Source organism: Panicum virgatum, chromosome 4N (genome assembly GCF_016808335.1).
Source record: "Panicum virgatum strain AP13 chromosome 4N, P.virgatum_v5, whole genome shotgun sequence".
NCBI classification, from domain to species: Eukaryota; Viridiplantae; Streptophyta; class Magnoliopsida; order Poales; family Poaceae; genus Panicum; species Panicum virgatum.
In genome coordinates, this window is record NC_053148.1 from 16592405 (window position 1) to 16615731 (window position 23327).

The window sequence follows — 23327 nt, forward strand, 5'->3', positions numbered from 1 at the left end:
ACAATTACAAACACCACCTAAGCAAAGATAAACCAGCACTATAGAGAAAAGTGATAGGATAATAACAAAGATTATGACATAACATAGCATTTCTAAAGCAAAGATAAGTAAGCAAGATTTTCACAATTGATTTGCACATATTTTGCATTCACTAATAGTGATCATTTCAAATTGATTCCATACCCAACTAATTTCTTTACGATTGAGTTTTGGTTCAGACATAAAGTGCGGCACGCACATGTTTTAAAAATCCAAACGTTTCACATATATCATGCAAAATACAACCACCCAACGGTCAAAGAAACTCTGCAATTTCTGCTAGATTAACCACAGTACATGAACTTACAGCAAATACATTACTGCAAATACATTACTTCCTGAATAGTTGTAGCACGGGGCACTTGGAAGGAGGTCATAATACTACAAAGAGGCATGAAAACCGCTGATAGCACAACAGGCACTTGGAAGGAGGTCATAATACTACAAAGAGGCATGAAAACCGCTGATAGCACAACAATCAGCGCCAGACTGTAAATTGCTCATCCTTGGCCTCGCGAGCTCTTTTCTCAACTCTTTGTTGTTCCTCAAGCCTGAAAATTTTGCAGAAACCCGGGGTAGATCAAAATTGGGTCAATCAGCGTGCTCAAAATTGCAAAATTGCAGCATCAATCATAAAATGAGGCAGCTAGTGCTACAGATGAGTGGTCCGAATTCAAGACAAAGGGGCAATACCTGCTCTTTTCGGTGCCAGACTTCGACATGTCACCCTTCTCTAGGGCATATCTATCAGGCCTCAACCGGGAATCAGATGGCAACAACTTCTTAGGTGCTGTGTCAAAGCTATTTATTTTGTGAGCGAAGTGTGTGCACTGGTATTTGTCATTCTTTTGGGTAGGAGCGATTCTCCAGATCTGCAGCAAGTTGTATGAGCAGTTAAGTGGATCTGGAATCCGCAAATATGAGACAGGGACTACATGAATATAGCAGAAATCCTTAATCCTCCCTAGAAAAATTTGAGACAGGTACTACATGAAAAAACTTCAAGCGGGGGTACAATACAACCATTTTGGTTGGCTTACAAGCTATTCCATTGGTAGTTAAAAAAATTGAACGAAAAGCATAATAAGATGTACCTCAAGGTCAGGGCAGCAATAGAGTAAGGGATCTTGGGCATCACCACCATAAGCAGCTTCATGGCAGAAATGAAACCAGTCAGTAATTTGCATACAAAAAAAAAACACATCATAGAGCATTACTCTTCAATCAAAATAGCATGAACATGATGCAGGTCAACACAGCAGCACAATCCAAGTAAATCATATAAAATAACACAATAGAACAAAAATCAGCATCAACATACAGACTATAGTTTGCAAGGGGCACCTACATCTATTTTTTACTTTCCTTGAGTAATTTACCAAATGGTCCAGTATGAGCACCCAGACAGAAAGAAAGATTAGTAAAAGCAATCAACCACACTGGACATTAAGGAGGATAACTCACCAAATCATTGCATTCAAGCACTCTCCAGAGCTGTCTCCAAAAACACCTGCTGCTGCCTGCATGGTCCTGCAAGAATACTTCAGAGTTAAAGAGAGTGAGGCTCACTTTATAAATTACATACCACTGAAATTTACACCCATAGTATACTGCCTAAGCAACTCCTTGTCTATCAGCAAGCATGGAGATAAGCTCCTTTACATACAAAATTAGAATAAGATCATGCACTCGTCACTCAAAGCATAAAATGAGTATCAGATCATCCAAATCTGACATTAAATAAAAAATGATCACTGAAATAGTGGCAAGCACTTCGATCTATCTTGATAGTATAGTTTCAAATGGAACCTTAACAAAAAGAGACGAGTATTATAATACAAAATTATGACAAGAACCACCATTTCTCCAAAATCATTTTTACTAAAAGATCAATTCAATTCATTGGTGGCTGCAGGATCCCACAACAGACTGGCTGGTTTTCTAAATCAGTTGATTTCCCCTAATCAGAGCGCTTTCATCAAAGGTCGCTTCATTCTTGACAATTTCATGTTGGTTCACCAGACTACAAAATTCCTACACCAACAGAAAAAGGCTCGTATTCTTCTCAAACTGGATATTAATAAGGCTTTTGACTCGGTTTCATGGCCTTTTCTCTTGGAAGTATTGAAACAGTTGGGTTTTGGACCAATTTGGTGTGATATCATAAGTGGGCTGCTTCGAACATCCTCCACTCAAGTACTACTTAATGGATCTCCAGGAGAAAGGATACATCATCAGCGCGGCCTAAGACAAGGGGACCCATTGTCGCCCATGCTTTTCATCCTAGTCATGGATGTGTTTTGTCACTTAATAAGGAAAGCGGCAGATGAGCAGATGTTACAACCACTTGCTGGAAGGGCATTGCAACATAGGATCTCCTTATATGCAGATGATGTTGTGCTTTTCTTGAGGCCTTCGGCCAGTGATATTGCAATTACTCTAGATATCCTACAGCTCTTTGGTAATGCTTCGGGGCTCACAACTAATCTCCAAAAAAGTAGTGTTCTCCCCATACATTGTACTGAAGATGACAAATCATTCTTACAAGAATCCCTGCCATGTCAGATCTCTGAATTCCCGTGTAAGTATCTGGGAGTTCCTCTCTCTCCTCACAAGATCACTAAAGCACAAGCACAACCCATTGTGGAGAAAATAGCAGACAGACTCCCAAGTTGGAAGGCTGATTTGCTCACCAAAGCTGGTAGAATGATCTTGGTGCAGTATGTGCTCACTTCAATGCTCATCTACATTCTCTTGGCACTCGAGCTACCACCTTGTGTTTTAAAGGCAATCGACAAGATAATGAGAGGTTTTTTGTGGAAGGGCAGAAAAGATGCTAGAGGAGGGCACTGTCTGCTTGCTTGGCCAAAGGTCACAAGACCAATCTATTTGGGAGGGCTTGGCATCTCTGATCTCCAAAAATTAGGGTCAGCCCTGAAACTCAGGTGGCTTTGGCTACAGAAAACAGAGCCTGAAAAGGCATGAGCCTTCTTCCCCATCCAAGCCCAGCCCCAGCTTCAAGCCTTCTTTGCAATGGCTGTTGAAACAATAATTGGAAATGGAAAAAATACTCATTTCTGGTTGGATAGATGGTTGTTGGGGCAAAGCTTAAAACAGACCCTGCCACATTTGTTCAGTGCAATTGCAGTAAGAGCAAGAAGGAGAACAGTCTATGATGCTATCTCTGGTAGAAGATGGATTTCAGATATTAAAGGAGCTTTGAATATGCAGGTTCTGATTGAATATCTCCACCTGTGGGACCTTCTTTCCAATATTGAACTACAGGCTGGGGTGGACGACACACATATTTGGAGATTCTCAACTACTGGGGTATACTCCACCAAATCAGCCTATGAGGCCTTATTCATTGGAGCCACTCAGTTTGGTTCATGGGAAAGAATTTGGAAGAGTTGGGCTCCAGGGAAATGCAAGTTCTTCATGTGGACTGTGGCCCATAATCGATGTTGGACAGCAGATAGACTTGCTAAAAGGGGCCTTAACCACCCACCGAAATGCCCACTCTGTGATCAGGTTGGAGAATCAATTGATCATTTGTTGGTCTCTTGTGTTTTCACCCGGCAATTTTGGTTCTGCATCCTGCAGCAGTTTAGGCTGCAAGCTGTTGCGCCACGGTTGGATGAACACTGTTTTTTTGATTGGTGGGCAAAAGCAAGCAGCAGGTTTTCTGGTCAGGTTAAAGAGGGAGTTGATTCCATCATCATCCTAGGATCTTGGTTAGTGTGGAAACACCGTAACTACTGTGTGTTTGATGGGGGAACCCCTAGTTTATCCCGGGTCATGACAACTTTTAGAGAAGATGTTCAGCAGTGGTCTGTAGCTGGGGCTCGAGGAGTTTCTTATCTCCTTGCCCTACCTCCTACCTCCTAGATGCCCTGGGCAGGTGGTGTGTGGTCTGGTCTTATAGTAGTTAGTGTGTTGAGAGAGTTTATTTTCTTTTAGGGTGTGTTACAGACCCTCTATCCCTGTAACATTTTTTGTTTTTCGGGAGGCTCTTTCCCTCCTTTTTATCTTCTTAATATATTGATGCGCAGCTCTCCTGCGCGTTCGAGAAAAAAAAGATCCCACAACATACCTCGAAGAATGCTTAAATTCAGTAAACAATTTCTGAGTAATTGGATAGCTTGAAATTTTGAAAATTTTCATCGCCAGAAAATCAAGTAACTTGATATGCAACATTCACAACCTCTGCTTTTAATCAAGCTATAACAGCCATTGGCACAAGTCTAACAGTTCAAGCACAATTTCATTGATAGTTAAAGGTGGCCACAACCACACATGTGAAGTTATCATACCACCCAAACTGATGATGCACACGGTTTTAGATGATCGACAGTACTAAAAATGTTGATACTATAACATCCTAGATAGAAGTGGCAATGGACTTTTTTCAGGGAACCACTGCATATCACAAGCTCTCAACTTCCATTCGATGTCAAGTGGTCATATATGAAATCAATTATACACAAGTACTACATCCTAATAACGGGAATTATTGGTGTATTCCTCCAACCCTAGATGGGTGGGTATATATAGATCCTATACATGGGCCTCTAGATGGGCCTCTAAACACATGGGTTCAATATACTCCAACACCCCCCCGCAGTCTGAACTACCGGCGCAGCGGTGTTCAAGACTGGACAACAAGAAAGCCAACAAATAGATCACAAAAGGGCTAAGACCCCCCCGCAACCACAACTAGCCACCGGCTATGTTGAGGCTGGATCGAAACTCCGAGAAGGTCGACAAGGGCAGCCCCTTCATGAAGATGTCAGCAAACTGGGAGGTAGTCGGGACATGGAGTACCCGAACATCGCCGATGGCGACTCTGTCGCGCACGAAGTGTAGGTCGATCTCCACGTGCTTCGTCCGGTGATGCTGGACAGGGTTGGTGGAGAGGTACACGGCGCTGACATTATCGCAGTAGACGAGCGTGCTCTTGGCGAGCGGGCTGTGGAGCTCCGCCAAGAGCTGTCGCAGCCAGGACGCCTCTGCCACGCCGTTAGCGACAGCCCGGTACTCCGCCTCGGCACTGGAGCGGGAGACAACCGGCTGCCGCTTGGACGACCAGGAGACCAGATTGCCGCCCAGGAAGACGGCGTAGCCAGAGGTGGAGCGACGAGTGTCCGGGCAGCCAGCCCAGTCAGCGTCGGTGTAAACCACCAGCTCAGCAGTGGACGAGCGGTGAAGTACCAGGCCGAGGTCCACAGTGCCACGGACGTATCGGAGGAGACGCTTCAGCGCAGCAAGGTGTGACTCCCGGGGATCATGCATGTGGAGACAGATCTGCTGAACAACGTATGTGAGGTCCGGCCTGGTGAAGGTGAGGTACTGCAAAGCGCCGGCCAGACTCCGGTAGGCTGTAGGGTCAGCCACCGGATCACCCAGATCAGCAGACAGCTTCGCCTGAGTGTCGACTGGAGTGGAGCAGGGCTTGCAATCAGTCATCCCAGCCCGCTCTAGAATATCGAGGGCGTTACTGTCGCTGGTGCAGAAGAAGACCAGACGGGCGAGGCTCAACAGTGACGTCCAAGAAGTGGTGGAGCTGACCAAGATCCTTCATAGCGAACTCCTGCTGCAAAGAGGAGATGACACTCTGAAGCAACTGCTGACTGGAAGCTGTGAGCACAATGTCATCGACATATAGCAGCAGATATGCCGTCTCATCCCCACGGCGGTAGATGAAGAGAGACGTGTCAGACTTGGCCTCGGTGAATCCCAGTGTCATCAAGAACGTGGCGAACCGAGAGTACCAAGCCCGAGGAGCCTGCTTCAGTCCATAGAGAGACTTGTTGAGCCGACAGACCATATCCGGACGACTCGAGTCCACAAATCCCGCTGGCTGAGAGCAGTAAACAGTCTCTGACAAGGTGCCGTGAAGAAATGCATTCTTCACGTCCAGCTGGTGCACAGACCAAGTGTGCAAGAGCGCAAGTGAGAGGACCGTGCACACCGTAGCGGGCTTCACGACCGGGCTGAAAGTCTCATCATAGTCCACACCAGGCCGCTGAGTGAACCCCCGGAGAACCCAACGAGCCTTGTAGCGCTCCAGTGTGCCGTCAGCCCGACGCTTATGCATCCAGATCCACTTGCCAGTCACCACATTGCAACCAGACGGACGCGGCACGAGGTCCCACGTCTGGTTGGCAAGAAGAGCCGCGTACTCCTCTTCCATCGCGCGACGCCAGTGAGGATCCGCCAAGGCGTCGCGGACAGAGGAGGGTACCGGAGAGACCCGCGGCTCTCCCTCGGTGGCGGAGAGAGTCGCGGCCTGGGACGCCATCCGCCGAGTCACCATGGGATGGATATGCTGAGGATCCCGATGGAGGACCGGCGGGTGGTACACCTCCGGCTCGGCTCGAGAGGAAGCCGGAGCTGGCGGCGGCGGCGACGGCTCTGGTGTCGGCGTCGCAGGAGCCTCCGGAGCAGGAGGCGGCGCCGGTGTCGACGCCGAACGACGCCGGTACACCTGTACCGGCTCAGCATACCGCAGCGGCGCCGCGTTCGGCGCCGGACGACGCCGGTACACCTGCACCGGCTGAGCGTACCGCTCAGGGGCAGTGGAAGGCACCGGAGCCGCACGTGGCGCAGCGGGAGACACCGGGTCCGTGCGCGGCACGACCGGAGGTCCGGGGGCCGTGCGTGGCGCGACCGCGGGCACCGGGGCCGCGCGCGGCGCAGCAGGGATCACCGGAAGTGGTGCCGGTGTGCCGGGAAAACCTGTAGGAAAAGGACAGACAGGTAACGGTGGCTGAAGCACCGGGTCAGTCGGAAACAGAGACGCGAGCTCTGGATCAGAAGAAGGTGTGGAGGAGGTGGAGTATGGGAAATCCGACTCGTCGAAGACGACGTGTCGGGAGATCAGAATGCGGCGAGAGGTGAGGTCAAAGCATCGGTACCCCTTGTGGTCAGGGGAGTACCCAAGGAACACACAACGAGTCGAGCGGGGCACTAGCTTGTGAGAAGCGGTGGCGGAGGTGTTAGGGTAACACGCACACCCGAAGACCCGAAGGTGGTCGTAGCGAGGAGGGGTACCGAAGAGAGCGTGGTGTGGAGTGGGAGCAGGAGAAGCATTGGACGGAAGACGGTTGAGTAGGTAGGTGGCGGTGTGGAGGCTCTCAGCCCAGAAGCGCGGGGAGAGAGAAGCCTGGATCAGAAGGGTGCGCACGATGTCGTTCGTCGTGCGAATCATCCGCTCAGCCTTGCCGTTCTGAGGAGAGGTATATGGACAAGACATACGCAGCTGAACACCCCGAGACAGGAAGAAAGACCGGGAGGTGGAGTTATCGAACTCCCACCCGTTGTCACACTGGATGGCCTTAACGGTGAGGCCGAACTGAGTGGACACCCAGGCAAAGAAGTGGAGGAGGGTGGGGAAGGTCTCAGATTTAGCGCGCAAAGGGAAAGTCCAAGAGTAATGAGAAAAATCATCAACAATGACCAGATAATATTTATAGCCAGACATGCTGAGTACAGGAGATGTCCACAGGTCATAGTGAATGAGATCAAAAGCATGAGCAGCATGCGAAGAAGAAAAAGAAAATGGAAGTCTAACATGACGACCTAACTGGCACGCATGACAGAGGTGCTCAGCAGGAGCCCTAGTACATGGAACATCGGTACTACGGCGGAGCTGAGCCAAAACGTCGCGGCCGGGGTGACCAAGCCGACGGTGCCAGGTGGTGGAAGAAGGCGTCACGGCAAAAGTAGAAGACGAAGAAGCCGAAGGCGAGGCAGCGGAAGCAGGAAGCCGAAGAGTGTAAAGGGGCCCCGGGCTGTCACATAGGAGAAGTGGACGCCGGGAAGCCGAATCCTTCACAGTAAGACCAGAGGAGTCAAATTCGATAGAACAAGAGTTGTCAGCAGTAAACTGGCGAATAGAAAGAAGGTTGTGAACCATTTGAGGAGCAACAAGAACATGAGGAAGACGAGGAGCAGAACCCACGGTGGTGACAGGAAGGCAAGATCCATCACCAACTATGATAGAAGAAGGACAAGAGGGGTGTGGGGGTCGGACAGAAGAGAGGATACCAGCATCGGGAGTGGTGTGGAACGAGGCGCCCGAGTCGGCGATCCACTCGGTGCTGGTCGGCGGCGTCAATCCCATGGTGCTGAAGGACTGTGCTAGAGCGGCCTGGTCCCACCCCCCAGGCCAGGTTGGTTGCTGGCTGGGCTGAGCGGGCGGGGTCCAGGAAGGCGCGAAGAGTGGAGCAGTGCCAGTGAACATGGCCGCCGGCTGGAGCTGAGGACGAGGCCCCCCTCCCGGACCCTGGAACGGCCACATCGAGATGCGCCCTGACCATGGGTTGCTGAAGGATGGCCAGGGCGTACCTCCAGCGGTAGGGGCGAGAGCGGGAGCGGGAGCGGGAGCCGGTGGCGGCGCGCCGCCCCGACGGCCCCCACCGGTACCGGTGTTCCCAGAAGCAGGGCCACCAGTGCCACCACCACCACCACCACGTCGCCGGTGACGTCCACTGCTCCCCCCCTCCGGTCTGCCCGGCGGAAGCAGCACCAAGGAGGGAGGTGGCAGGAGCAGCGGAGGAGGCTGGTGGAGTAGCAACGAGCGCGGCGGGGGTGGGCGAGGACGATCCGGGCACGAGACCCCTGGTGATCTCCTCGAGGGCGAGGTCGTCCCGGACCTGCAGGAAGGTGGGGAAGGGCCTCTCGCGGGCGATCCAGCCCTTTAGGTGGTCGTAGGTGCTGCTCAGTCCCCGTAGGACATTGAGCACCAAGACCCGATCAGACACCGGATCCCCGAGGTTGTGAAGAGCATCGGCCATGCTCTTCATCCGCCGGCAGTACTCACCGACGGAGAGGTCCCCCTGCACGAAGGCGCGGTACTCGGCGTTGCCGAGGAACTGCCCCTCGAGCGCCACCCAAACCTGCCGCGCGGTGCCGCCGTGTGTCCTGACGAGGTCCTGAAGATCCAGGGAGATGGTCCCGAAGATCCAGGATAGGGCGACGCTGTCGAGGCGCAGCCACGTCATGTCCCGCGCCTCGATCGGCGAGTCGACGAGGATGTGGTCGTCGAGGGCGTAGCGGCGGAGGGCGAGGAGGACCTGGTCCCGCTAGCGGCCGTAGGAGGAGGACGCGGGGTCGAGGAGGACGGAGACCAGAGCCCTGATGTTCTGGACGCCGGCGGCCTGGAGGTGGAGCTCGGTGACCATGGGGTCAGTCGGGTCGTACCGGGCTCCAGATCCAGCTGGCGGGGCACGGCGGGAGGAGGAGCTGCCGGGCTTGGGGTCGACGGGCAACTGGCCGGAGGAGATGTGGAGAAAGCGCTCCGCCTCGGCGACCCGGAGGGCGAGGGCATCGGCCGTGGCACGCTCGTGCTCCCAGGCGAGGGCAGCCACGTGGACCCGCTCCTGGGCCGCCGAAGCCTCTGACTTGGCGGTGAGGAGGGCCGCGGCGAGAGCGGCGTCGACCTGCTGCCCACGGAGTGCGGCGGCGGCGAGCGGCGCATCCTCGAGCGGCATACCGGCCCCGGGCCACGCGGGGGAAGCCTCAGGAAGGGCGGCGTGGACGGCGGGCTGCTTGCCGGCGGATGTCCTGGCGGCGGATCCAGGCGGTGCAGAGGCGCTGGCGGCGGATCCGGGTGGAGCAGAGTACCAGGCGGCGACGGATCGGGCCGCGGCGGCACCTGCAGAGGACGGAGCGATCGGCCATGCGCCTGCAGAGGACGGAGCGCCAGCAGCAGAGGACGAGGAGGTGAGGGGAGGGAAGGAGGAGAGAGGAGGAGGAGGAGGAGCCGGCGGCTGGCGGCCGGCCATGCTGGCCGGCGGCGGCGGCGCAAGAGGGAGTCGGCTCCCTGGCGGCTGGAACAGAGTGGTGGGAAACCTAATCTACTGATACCATAATGACGGGAATTATTGGTGTATTCCTCCAACCCTAGATGGGTGGGTATATATAGATCCTATACATGGCCCTCTAGATGGGCCTCTAAACACATGGGCTCAATATACTCCAACACATCCCATACTAACTGTTGTTCTTGACTATAACGTTGTTAACTCAGAGTCAAATTAACTCATTGCCAGCAACCATGAGGTCAAAATAATCTCACGGAAGCAGAGAAGCTACGGCTTGCATAACAGATTAAGAAATCTAATACCTGCATTTTTGTACCGAGCTGCTTTGCAATTTCAATTTGTTCATGTGTTCCATCAATATGCACAGTTCTTTCAGTTGAAGTATCACCAGCGGGCAGATGCAAAGGAATAACCTGCACAAGCATTCACAAGTATAAATGACAGTCTTGAGCAATGGAGTGTATGAGGCAAAATATAAACAGAGAAACCCAAGTATAACATAAATATGAGATTTATTCTATCTACTGCGACCAGCATTCAAATTCACTTGGTAGAGCAAAAATAAAAAGCAGGAAAACAGCCAACAAGTTAGTGAAACCTTATTTCTGATTGAAGAGGGGGTAAAACAGGAAGCTGTAGAATAAGATAACAAACCTGAATACAAGCTCCAGATTTGGCTTGCATGGACTTTATAGTCTCACCACCCTTACCAATAACAAAACCCACCTAAAAAGGAACAAATCATAAGCGAAAAAAAACATGATGAAACAATACTTACTAATTACATATTGAGAATTGGGCACTTGTGATTATTTCAAAAACTGTGATAAAGTGTAGTTTCATCATCCTAAAGTTACGCTTATCAAGAAAAAACAGCATGTGTATCAACCTTGTTGTTATTAGGAAATTTCATCTGGAACGTGTCGGCACCGGGCCGTGGTGCATTATATTTCTGGCCACCAAATCCAGTACCAGAAGACCCAGCATCAGCCTGGAGAAGATTGCAATATCAACATGATATATGCAAAAAAAAAATGCAGAGCAAAAGTTGTGGTCATAGCAAGTAATACCTCTGCCAGAACTTCTTTGATCAGCTGCTCAGCTTTGCTTATCTGCTCAGGAGTGTCTGAAAGCTCAGCTGGTCCTGTCGGTGCACCTGATTCAGCTTCATTGTCTCCTGTTACTTGAATCTTGGCTCCTGACTGAAGTTGGAGATACCTAGTAGTTTCCCCAGCTTTTCCAAGTTCTTTCTCTATCGTTCCACAAACCTGCACAAGTGAGAAAAGAACCAGGATAAGTAATGGCTGCAACTTAGATTGTTGCAAACGTATAGAAAATGTCATGTCAGGACTGGACAAAAATTACCAATCTCAACAGGCTATAGATCAGTGTGGGTGTTAAACACCTTGCCGTTCTCCGACAGATTTAGCACAGCATAGCCCTTTTTTGGTTCGCTTTTGGCTGTTGCATTTTCAGTATGATATATCAGTGTAAGACAGTCTAGCATGGTTCTCCACAGGACCTGAGTCGTTGTAAGAAACTTTCACATCTTAATGGAAAGATATGCAGCCCTCCTGCATATTCTCGAAAAAATAAAACAAGCTGCAAGTAATATCTGGAAGTTTCCCGGTCCATCATATGAATCCTTGCATATCTAAGCGATAAACACAACCAGTCAACAAATATCACTGAAGATACATTTCAATTTATCACCATTTCTTCCATTATCACCAGATATCGACTAAATAAATGCATCTCCATTTTCAGTGACAAATAAAAAATCATAATGAAGTAGGGCACATTTTTGTGCATCCAAATCAGATTCCATGTAGTCACAAATCAATGGAGAAAATTTTGATTTTTATGAGCAAGATTTCAATTCTAGGAATCGGAAGGGTTCATATGGAGGGCAAGACAGAATACCTGCACCAAAGAGAACCTAAAGCCGGTCAGCGCAATGGACGATGGGGAAAATGGCCATAGAGGAGGCTCATGTGTGCTGAGCGCAAGAAAAATAAAGTACTTTGGATTTGGTTTAACTGACCTCAAAATCCCTCGATGTCCAACCACAAGATGACGATGGTTCCCAAAAAGCACACTCTGTGTATCTGATATGTGAATTCTTTTCACGTTCTACCATGCATCCTTGACAAATGGCGAATATTTTTGTTCAGATCACAACACATTCCATCTGTATAACAAAAATAGGGCAACCCTGATATCAGTAACTTCTTGATCCAGCAGGAAAGCTTCTCATCAGTCCTTAGTTAAAACAATGAAAATAGTAAATGGGAAAATGCAGCTTCTGATCTGGTGTTGTGGACACATTCTTTGGGAAGAAATATCAACGCAAGAAGAAGCAAGCGGTGTCCACAACGGATTAGCAAGAGTTTATTTTACTTCTTATTAGTTTGGCTGTTTTGTCAAGGGTGTTTTAGTTAATTGTCATAGACTATAAATGTAAGAGCCGGCGGCTCATTAGGGTTTAGGCAGAAGATAGTTTTCCGCAAGCTCAGAGCCTCCCAGGAGGGCGAGTTGGGCGATTATCAATCTGTTCTTGTGCTCAGGTTTAGACTCAATCCATATTAATCCATAACATCTTGGTATCAGTCTAGGGATCTTCCTTGGCCTGGTTTCCATCGTCACCTCCGCCACATCCCGCTTCCCTTGCGCGCCGCCAAAACCCTACCGCCATGGTCGACGGCGCCGATACCGACGTCCCGGTCACGAAAGCGATCCTGGACGAAGTGGTCGATCGCATCGTCAAGATGATCGGCGACAACGGCAAGAAGATGGACGACGACGTGACGTCGCTCCGCCAGGAAGTCGGGCTTCTGTCGACTTCCATCAAGAACGTCCAGACGCAAGTCCTGGCCAGCAAGGGCCGATTCGACGCCAATAGATCATCGTCATCCGGCGACACCCCGGCCGCGCCGTCGCACAAGCTCCGATTTCCGAAGTTCGATGGATCCGACGATCCCATCACATGGTTGCACAAGGCCGAGCAGTTCTTTCGTGCCTACGGCACGCCGGACCACCTCAAGGTGCCAACGGCATCGTTCTATCTGGAGGCCGCCGCCAGCCAATGGTATTACAGACTCGAGAAGAACCAAGGCGCTCCAACATGGCCGCAGTTCGTTGACGCCATCAACAGGCGTTTCGGGCCGCCGCTTCGCAGTAATCCACTGGGCGAGCTCACACATCTGCGCCGTACATCTACTGTCGATGAATACCAGGAGAAATTCCTTCTCCTCTTGGCACGCTGTGAGGACGTCACGGAGGCCCAACAGATTGCCATCTTCACTGCTGGGTTGCAGCAACATCTTAGCATTGATGTGGAGCTCCAGAAGCCAGAAACTTTGGAGGACGCCATGGCGCTCGCACAGGCGTACGAGCGCCGCCAAGTTCTGGGCGCCGATGCGACTGCCGGGAACAACCGCACTTCCACACGTTCGGCTCAACGTCCTCCGGCTTCGACCTTGCGGACGTCCCAGCAACCTGGCACGACGGGATCTACATCAGCAACGGCCGCCGCGCCCGCTAAACCTGCACCCCTGGTGGACAGCCGGTTCAAACGCCTCTCACCTGAGGAGATGGCGCAACGACGTTTGGAGGGGTTGTGTTTCAACTGCCCGGAGAAGTTTTCCAAGGAGCATGCGAAGCAGTGCACGGGAAAAGGCATCTACTTCCATGAGCTGGACACCGAGGCACTAGCATCTGAGGACGGTGGCTCGGATGATGAATTGCAGATCTCTGTGGCCGCCATCACGGGTATTCAGTCAAGCGCAACATTGCAGCTGCCCACGGTGGTCTGTGATAAGACCGCCGCTGCGTTGGTCGACTCTGGCTCCACTCACTCATTCATCGACGAGGCCACGGCACGCCGTCTGGGTCTGGTGCCGTCGCCCCGGCCTGGTCTCTCTGTCGGTGTAGCAAATGGGGATCGCGTCGCAGCGTCGGGAGTGTGCAAGGCGGTGCGGTTCGTCATTGGTACAGAGGAGTTCGTGGCTGACTTCTTCGTCATTCCACTTGGGGGCATCGACATGGTCCTGGGGTGTGACTGGCTCCGCACTCTCGGTCCCATCCTCTGGGATTTCACCAACCTCACCATGGTGTTCTGGTGGCACGACCGTCGCGTCCGTTGGAGTGGCATGCGACCAACGGCTGCCATGGTTACCGCGGGAGCTGACAAGCGCGACTATTTGCTGGCTTTACTCGATGAGTTCGCCGACTTGTTCGCCGAGCCCAAGGGCTTACCGCCGGCGCGTTCGTTTGACCATCGTATTCATCTACTTCTGGGAACACCGCCGGTGGCTGTACGTCCATACTGGTATGCTCAATTGTTGAAGGATGAGATCGAAGCTCAATGTCGGGCAATGTTGGCGCAAGGCATCATCCGTCCAAGTACTTCGGCATTCTCCTTGCCGGTGCTTCTCGTTCACAAGGGTGACGGTTCCTGGAGGTTTTGTGTAGACTATCGCGCCCTCAACAACAAAACAGTGCGGGACATGTTTCCCATTCCCATCGTCGAGGAATTGTTGGATGAACTCAAGGGCGCGGTGTTTTTTACTAAGTTGGACTTGCGGAGCGGCTATCACCAAGTCCGGATGCACCCCGATGACGTTGCCAAGACGGCGTTCCGAACACATCATGCGCACTTTGAATTCCTTGTGATGCCGTTCGGTCTCACGAATGCTCCATCTACGTTCCAGGCATTGATGAATGCGGTGCTACAACCTTTTCTTCGCCGGTGCGTTCTCGTGTTTTTTGATGACATTCTCATATTCAGTAAATCTTGGTCAGAACACCTGCAGCATGTGCGCTCGGTTTTCTTGGCGCTTCGGTAGCACGGCCTCGTGTTGAAACGTTCCAAGTGTTCTTTTGGGGAGCAGCGTGTTCAGTATCTCGGCCATGTCATTGCTAATGGAGTGGTCGCCATGGATGCAGACAAGATCAGTGCGGTGCAGGCATGGCCACTGCCGAGGTCCATCAAGGCACTTCGTGGGTTTCTGGGCTTGACTGGCTATTACCGTCATTTCATCCACAACTATGGTGTCATTGCATCTCCATTGACGGCTCTTCTCAAGTGCGAGGCTTTTCAGTGGACAGCAGTGGCAACAGCAGCATTTGAAGCCCTCAAGCATGCCCTGACTACGGCTCCGGTACTTCAACTGCCGGACTTCGAAAAGGCGTTCGTAGTCGATTGCGACACCTCTGGTTCGGGCTTTGGCGCGGTCCTCCATCAGGGTGAGGGGCCGATCGCATTCTTCAGTTGTCCCGTGGCCCCGCAGCACGCCAAGTTAGCGGCATATGAGCGTGAACTCATCGGGTTGGTTAAGGCCGTACGTCACTGGCGACCGTATTTGTGGACGCGGGAGTTCGTGGTGCGCACTGACCATTGCAGCCTTAAGCATCTACTTGATCAACGACTCTCCACCATACCACAACACACTTGGGTGAGCACATTGTTTGGTTACAGTTTTCAGGTGGAGTATAAACCGGGCAAGATGAACGCAGCGGCTGACGCTTTATCACGCCGTGACGAGCAAGAGATAGCTGTTCGTCTACATTCTATTTCGCGGCCGGAGTTCGAGTTGTTTGAGGAATTCAGGCGCGAGTCTGCATCGTTGCCGGAAGTTTTGGCCAAGCGGCAAGCGATCTCGGCGGGTTCTGCTGGGGAGGGTTGGTCAGAGGTGGATGGCTTCATCCTATATCAAGGGAAGATCTTTCTCCCTGACTCCTCCGCGTTCTGGCCCCAGCTTCTGGACCATGCTCATGGAACGGGTCATGAAGGTGTGCAAAAGACCTTGGTTCGGTTGCGTGCGTCATTTTACAGTCCACGCACGGCAGCACGTGTTCGTGAGTATATTCGTGGCTGCTTGGTGTGTCAAAGGAACAAGACCGAGCATCTTCATCCAGCCGGTTTGTTGCAGCCGCTGGACGTTCCATCGATGGTGTGGTCTGACATCTCCATGGATTTTGTGGAGGGTTTTCCACGAGTGGGCGGCAAATCAGTGGTGCTGACTGTGGTGGATCGTCTCTCAAAGATGGTGCACTTTGTGCCGTTGGGACATCCGTATACCGCGTTAACGGTGGCTCAAGCGTTCTTCGACAACATTGTGAAGTTGCATGGGTTCCCTTCATCAATTGTGAGTGATCGTGATCCTGTCTTTACAAGTACCCTTTGGTCTGAACTTTTTACTTTGGCTGGTGTCAAGCTTCGTCTTAGCTCTGCATTTCGGCCGCAAACGGATGGGCAGTCAGAGGTTGCTAATAGGGTACTTGGTGTCTACCTGTGCTGTTTGGCTGGGGATCGACCACGCAGTTGGCTCAGGTGGCTTCCTTGGGCTGAATATTGTTTCAACACATCCTACCAGTCGGCCTTGCGCACCACTCCTTTCCAGGTGGTATATGGCCGTGAACCGCCAACATTGGCATCATATCAGCCCGGGTTGGCAAGAGTTGTTGCCGTGGACAAACAGCTCCAGCATCGTGATGTGTTTCTTGCCGAAATTAAGGAGAGGTTGTTACAAGCTCAAGATTACATGAAGACTTCCCATGACAGGTTGCATCGTGAGGTTGCCTTTGCGGTGGGCGACTGGGTTTGGCTTCGCCTTCATCAAAGAACAGCAGTTGGTATTACCGATGGCTCTAAGGGGAAGCTTGCACCACGTTTCTATGGTCCGTTTCAGGTGGTTGAAAAAATTGGATCAGTAGCTTATCGTCTTCGTCTCCCTCCCAAGTCTCGCATTCATGATGTGTTTCATGTGGTTTTTCTGAAGAAGCATACTGGCGACCTTCCAGCTGCTCCTGTCGCCCTACCTCCGATTGCTCATGGTCGTGCTCTTCCGGTTCCAGCCAAGGTGCTTCGTGCAACACCGGCGCATAATTCTTGGAACCTCTTGGTGCAATGGGAAGGTCGTAGTCCAGCTGAAGCAACATGGGAGCCTCTGACAGATTTCAAGGAGAGTTATCCAACTTTCAAGCTCGAGGACGAGCTTTTTGGTCAGGGGGGGGGGGAAGTGTTGTGGACACATTCTTTGGGAAGAAATATCAACGCAAGAAGAAGCAAGCGGTGTCCACAACGGATTAGCAAGAGTTTATTTTACTTCTTATTAGTTTGGCTGTTTTGTCAAGGGTGTTTTAGTTAATTGTCATAGACTATAAATGTAAGAGCCGGCGGCTCATTAGGGTTTAGGCAGAAGATAGTTTTCCGCAAGCTCAGAGCCTCCCAGGAGGGCGAGTTGGGCGATTATCAATCTGTTCTTGTGCTCAGGTTTAGACTCAATCCATATTAATCCATAACATCTGGAAGAAGCCATTAGCAAAGATCATGTTTCAGATATGTTGACATTGCAATTATTCTGATATTTAAAAGCTAACATGCACAAATACTAATAAATAGGCATAAACATTCACAGAACAATGCAGTGACCATTGACCAAGTACCTTCATTCCAACATATAAGCAATACTGCTTGATCACTCACCATTTATGCTATTTTTCAATATTTTTATTAGTGTCAAAGAATTCAGTGCCACCACAATTCAAGAGCATCCACATAGTATTTTAAAAAAAGATTAATTCCTGGAAATAATATAAAGGCAAATCAGTCAGAAAAGGCTACATCTTATCAGTTTCCTCTTAACATCAGAATTCTAGCAAACATATGCAAATCTAACTTGCTGCCATGAACCAATAGAGGATTTGCTGATATCAGTTAGATCCAACATTTGGTTAATCAGAGTTCGCAAGCGTGATGGCGTAAGAGCCGGAAAGACATTTTTATTTTTATTTTTATGAAAAGTAATGGCAACACAATAAGATGCCACCATCCACTGTAGACCACCAAGATCCCATCAGTAATCGATTTGACAAGGGACAGCCTAACAATTGAAATTGAAAGCAATCAAAATAATTTATAATTCAGTGTGAGATGTCAAAATTTTGAAGATTAAAACATAATTGCTAACCAAAAGTAAGACCATTTATCTCTGGCATAAATGCTAATGCTAACCAAAAGAAATTTATTTGTTCTACCAATTGTATCTTCTTCAGCACACAAGATGTTTACAGGCAAAGTTGCAGATGCAGTCAAATCGCTTTATGCAGGAAGGTAAAATAGAAGGATGTCTCCTCACCTTGAATTTCCTAGTCCTAGGCATGATCCTCACCCAATAATTTGAAGGTTGACCATTCTCTACAAAGATGAGAGCCCGCTACTAATCTTTAAGGAATCAGGCTCGGGATATCCTATATCCTCGCTGTATACACATAGGAACTTCACATACCTTGTAGGCATCCAACAATGGGCTCTTCATCTGGCACGAAGAGACAGGGATAGGAAGGAGGATGAACTTGCTTCAAGCGGCAGGATCGTGTGAGGGAACGGCCCAACCGCCCAACGAAGCAGGATGCTACCTGTGTGGACGACCCAGGACGGGGAGGAGGATGAACTGGGGGGGCTGCTACCCATGTTTCCCGACGGTCGCCGCCGCCTTAGGGGACCCATGTTTCACGGCGTGATCTCGCGGATGGGGATGTCCTCGACGACGAGCGCCAGGAGGAGGACGGCGCGCGGCGAGGACCCGTTGCGCGTGGCAGAGCACGAAGGCGACGACGGCGACGTCCGCCGTGGACGTCGGAGAAGCAGCAGCCAAGATCCACGGCGGCGTCCGACAGGAATCGTCTCAGGCGACGATGGCGACGCACCGAGACAGGCGGACGTGATGCAGGCGAGCGAGGGCACTGGCCGTGATCCAGGCGAGCGAGACAGGCCGTGTTCCTCGCTTTGGAAGGTGATCCTCTCTTTGTAAGGTGATCCAGGCGAGCGAGGAATTTTGGAAGGCGATCACGCGCGCTGCGCGGGCTGGGCGGGCGGGTACGGCGGAAGGGCGCGGTGAAAAAAAAACGGGGCCTTGGGCGCGCGCCGTACAAACAAGAGACCAAACGAGTCTGCCTCTAGGTTTCGTCAAACTTTTCGCGTTACATGTGGGCTCTAAAAAGGTGGTTTGTGAGGGATATGACTAGGTTAGTCTTGGTAATGCTCATTTCAATTTTTTTGGATCCTTATAATATAGATAGATAGATTATTAAAAATAATAAATCAGTAAAAAAATACTGTCAAAAGAATCACAATCAAAACTAAAGCCTTCCTTTTTACCATAAATTTAGAACTAAAGTCTTCCTTTTTACACATTTGTTGCGAGTACAATTGTTGGTGTTTTATCGCCGATTGACCTAGGGTACCCTATGGTGGTAAATTGTAGGGAGAGAGTCACCGAGATCAAATACAAGTGGTGCAAGCAATATGAGATTTAGACAGGTTTAAACTGGTATAGTGTAATATCATACATTCAGTTAGGTGGTTATATTGCCTGAGGTGAGTATACTATATACTTTGGAAGGGTCTCGACCCGCCCTTATATAGACTGGGCGATAGAGTTGCATGAAATGCTAGACTGATACGAGCCTAGGAGTCCCTCTCAAGTATATTGATAGTCCTAATTGTACATGAGTATTTTATGTGACATCTGGGTAGGACATGCCCCGTCCCATATTTCGGCATCCCATGATCCCGGATTTGACAAACACCCGAGCTTTTCATAGTCGAGTATTGCAGGCTCCTGAGTACTTCTGAAGCCGTCTTCAAGTCCCTTGAACTTTGCCTAGAACACGCCTTCCGAATACTTTCTTGGCTGCATCGAGGTTGCGTAATGCTCTTGCTCGAGTAGTCTTGAAGCGTAGTCCCGATCCTTAGGTTGAATCAAAGAGTTAGGCTGATAATCCATCTTGAATTTTTCTCCCAAATGAATTTGAAAAACAAACTGTCAATGATACGTGTCCCACAACCCATAAACCTTAAGATTTGAAAAAAAAAAGATCCCAAACTGCGTGGCATGGCATACATTGTTACTAGTTTGTTTTGATGGTTAATTCGTTATATTTGATCAGAAATTCGAAAGCCTCATTCTTCAGGAATAAATTCCTTGAAAAAATGGCTAGGCAAACAACTTCCTGAAAAAATTCCGTAATTACCACTTAGAAATAAATCTTATTCCATGTAAATTTTTTTTAGCTTCCACATGATTACGAGATTGTCATCCAATGGTTATTTAACCGCGTGGGTGATCTAGGGTAAATCCCACTTCCATCTTACTGTTCTCTTGTGCTTACCCCACCACCATCACCGCTTCATAGCTTCCATTGCTTTCTAAATGTAATCTTTCTTCTTGTGCCCCCCTTTCCTCATCCCTCAACCCAGCCTCTGGGCGTATGCATTTGAATCAACCCGTCACATCAAGAATCAAGAGAAGAGTCTTTGGCTTGGAGCAAGAGTAAGTGCTCTGAATCTGACCTGCTCTGTTTGGTGGAAGATGTTTTTTTTTTGAAATGGATAGAATTAATCCATTGGCGTCCAACGGCAGCAGAGTCTTCGCCATCTATGCAAGGCATATAAATTGTTCCTTTTGTATCCTTTATTGAACACGGCCTGGCATTGCCGACCAGCGACTTACTTCAAGGTCTTTTGCATTACTATGTGTCGCTACCCTATAGCAGGGATACCCACTCCTACTGCGGCAAGGCAGGACTCGCGTAGTTATCCGTAACTACGCCATAAGGGGCGGAGCAGCCGGGCCCCACGGGTCAGGCTCTTACCTCACCGGTCCAACGGCCCCGGACCCGTTCCCCGCTCTGGGAAGAGTCCGTTGACGCCACGTGTCCCTGAGGAGGGGGAGCTCCACGCCAACAGGCGAGGGCGCGGACCCCCCATGGGGTCCGGGACCTCCCCGCGTCCGTCCGGACCTCCTACGCGCGTAGAACCAACATACCGCCGGGGCGGGGTCCGGGGGCGCCACGTGTCCTGCAGGCGCAGGCGCGGGCGCGAGTCTTCCGCTGGAAGACTCGCCCACCCACCGCATTCAATGCGGGTGGTTGAGGCGTGCTCTGCCTCCGCGGCATGCGGGGCACCTTTTGTCAGGCCTCACTGTAGACCGCATATTACCGAGGCACACAGTGCAGCCGCATGCGCCGCATCCGCGCAGAGCCCGTTTGCCGCATTAAATGGATACGACGGCACGTCACCTTTTCATCATACCGCCTACGCCGCAAGCTACACGGCCCGTTCGGCCACGCTGCAGGCAACGCCGCAAGCTACACCCTGGCGCCGTTTCGACAAGACGGGGCATGGCTATGCCGGACGGAAGATTCCAACGAGCAGAGCAAGGAAATCCAGGAATAAGATCTCCGTCGCCTGCAATGCCATGATGTCTGTACAGTATGTCATTTTATACTACATCGCTGGGCCCACCTGTCGGGGACTCAACGGCCATGTACGCGCCTCCCTTGAGATATAAAAGGGAGATGCTCGCTGTACACAGGGGACTCTCTCTAGACTCAGCTGGAGACAACCCTGTTCTCAACCTCTTGAGAGCGCAAGCAATACAACACACAGTGGACGTAGGGTATTACGCTCCGGCGGCCCGAATCACTCTAAACCTGCTGTGTTCATCGCGTTCTTCCACCGAGATTGAGCTCTGGGTTTAGGTGGGTGCATTACGCCACCCGGCTGTGGGTTTGCACACCACGACACTATGGAATCCAAATCCATCATCTGGATCCTCATTGCATTATGCAAATTTCTGTTTTTGTTCACCTTTGTGAAGCTTTCGTTGGCATCGAGCCGCACTTCGATCTTTTTCGCCATCTTTTCCATTTGGTTCCCCAGCCCACCAAAGAAAATATCGATTCAATTGGAGGTGCCAGTATTCAAATAAGACCAGATATGGTAGAAAACTATATCTAGTGCACACTCCGCTTGTAAGTGATGCGCCATTTCCTCGATGAGTCGGTCCTTCTGCATAAGGGGTACAGGATGAGCTGTGAGGTCAACTGCGACGTGCTAGTCTATCCGAGGACTAGACTGTTGACGCTAATTTGCACCAAACACACTCGAATGCGCAGCAAGATTGTCGACACGATCAACACCAGTAGTCTCTCTGCGCAGATCGGTCAGACCGGATATGCTGACCGGTCAGACTAGTACTCCAGGGAGACGACGAAAACCTAGAATCTCGAGCTTGGGAGGGACTCCGTCGGAGCTCGTGGATCTAGAGTTGTTCTGAGGTCGGCAGGCCACTCAGAACATCCTCGAACGCCGTTGAGACGAGTGAAGAACAGCAGATGGGGTTGGAAAAGTTAGGGTTTGGAGGTAAAAAGTAAAGGATAAGTGTGTGAATCGATTGGGATTACCCTCAATCGGTCGTGGCCCTTCATATATATAGGGTGGGGAGGTCTGTACCCGTTAGGAGTCGGAGCCCTATCAAATCCCATGTCAAAACACAACTCCTAACTCGGACTAGGCGTTTCGGACCGGTCTAACCGCTCTAGACCGGTCTGACCGATTAGACCGTGGTGCAGGTCTTCCAGGAGGCATAACTCCCTCATCCGGACTCCGAATTGGATGTTCTATATATGCATTTCGATCATCTTAACGAGATCTACACAATGGTGCAGTCCAATTTGTAATTTGACAAACTTGTCTAGACCGGTCTGACCGGTTTAAAGGAGAGGTCTGACCGGTCTGCCCAGATTATCCAGAAAACCTTCATCGTGCCAATTTTGAGTGTCAACATATGCCCCCCTATTTCTTAGTAAAGCTTGCGTACCAAGAAACATATCTCCAAGTCTAAAAATACACTTGAACAACGAAAAGCACCTACACACCAATCATGTCTTGCTTTGAAGGACGATATCATATATCGGCCATTTCAACTTGTGTAAGTGAGACAGGCCTGAGTATATACAATCTCGGCTCTGAATCATGTCCTTCAAAAGAACTACTTCGGTCCATTTAATATAATAATTTGTAACCACTAACACGAAGCAATGCCTCTTCGAAGATGGAGGATTATTTTAAACAATGAAATCCAATCCTCAACCTCGGAATGACCATGATTTGATAATAGGATGTATCATCACAGCGGACACCAAACCGCTGACATTCTTCACACCCCTTTATACTGCTTGAAACAATCAGAAATCATGGTAAACTAACACAAACCGGCTCTTTTAAACAATCACTTCATCTTGGGAGCCGATTGATTTGTACCACAAATGTCCTCATGAACTTTCCCCATGGCAACCCTGGCCTGATCCGAGCTCAAACCTTTAAGAAATAGATCTTCGGCTGTTCAACGATAGAGCTTATCATTGACTAAAATGTTTTTGAGTGATATCTACCGAATATTCCTTTTTGCATCACGACCGGTATCTTTAGATAGGAGATTATTGTGACACCCTAGGTGTCTACACAAGAAAACTCTATTTATTTCCTATGCTTCATGTGTGAAATTGTTTGAGCAAGGGCTTATTTTAAAACTGTAAGGACCTTTGTGTAATTATTTGAATAGGATGTGTGATTATAGCTTTTGTGGAGGGTTTATTTGCAAAATGTAGTGT

General features: G+C 50.1%; 1 protein-coding gene across 1 annotated transcript; it reads right to left on the bottom strand.

Moving 5' to 3' along the window:
- Positions 1–245: 245 nt before the first annotated feature.
- On the bottom strand, positions 246–11373 carry LOC120669179 (far upstream element-binding protein 1-like). Its single transcript, XM_039948973.1, has 9 exons — positions 11272–11373; positions 10937–11134; positions 10756–10857; positions 10521–10592; positions 10169–10279; positions 1504–1569; positions 1134–1189; positions 733–911; positions 246–590 (listed from the first exon to the last, which is right to left on the bottom strand). The coding sequence occupies exons 1-8, from the start codon at positions 11371–11373 to the stop codon at positions 845–847; spliced, it is 774 nt and encodes a 257-aa protein (XP_039804907.1). The 3' UTR covers positions 246–590; positions 733–844.
- Between the last annotated feature and the right edge of the window lie 11954 nt (positions 11374–23327).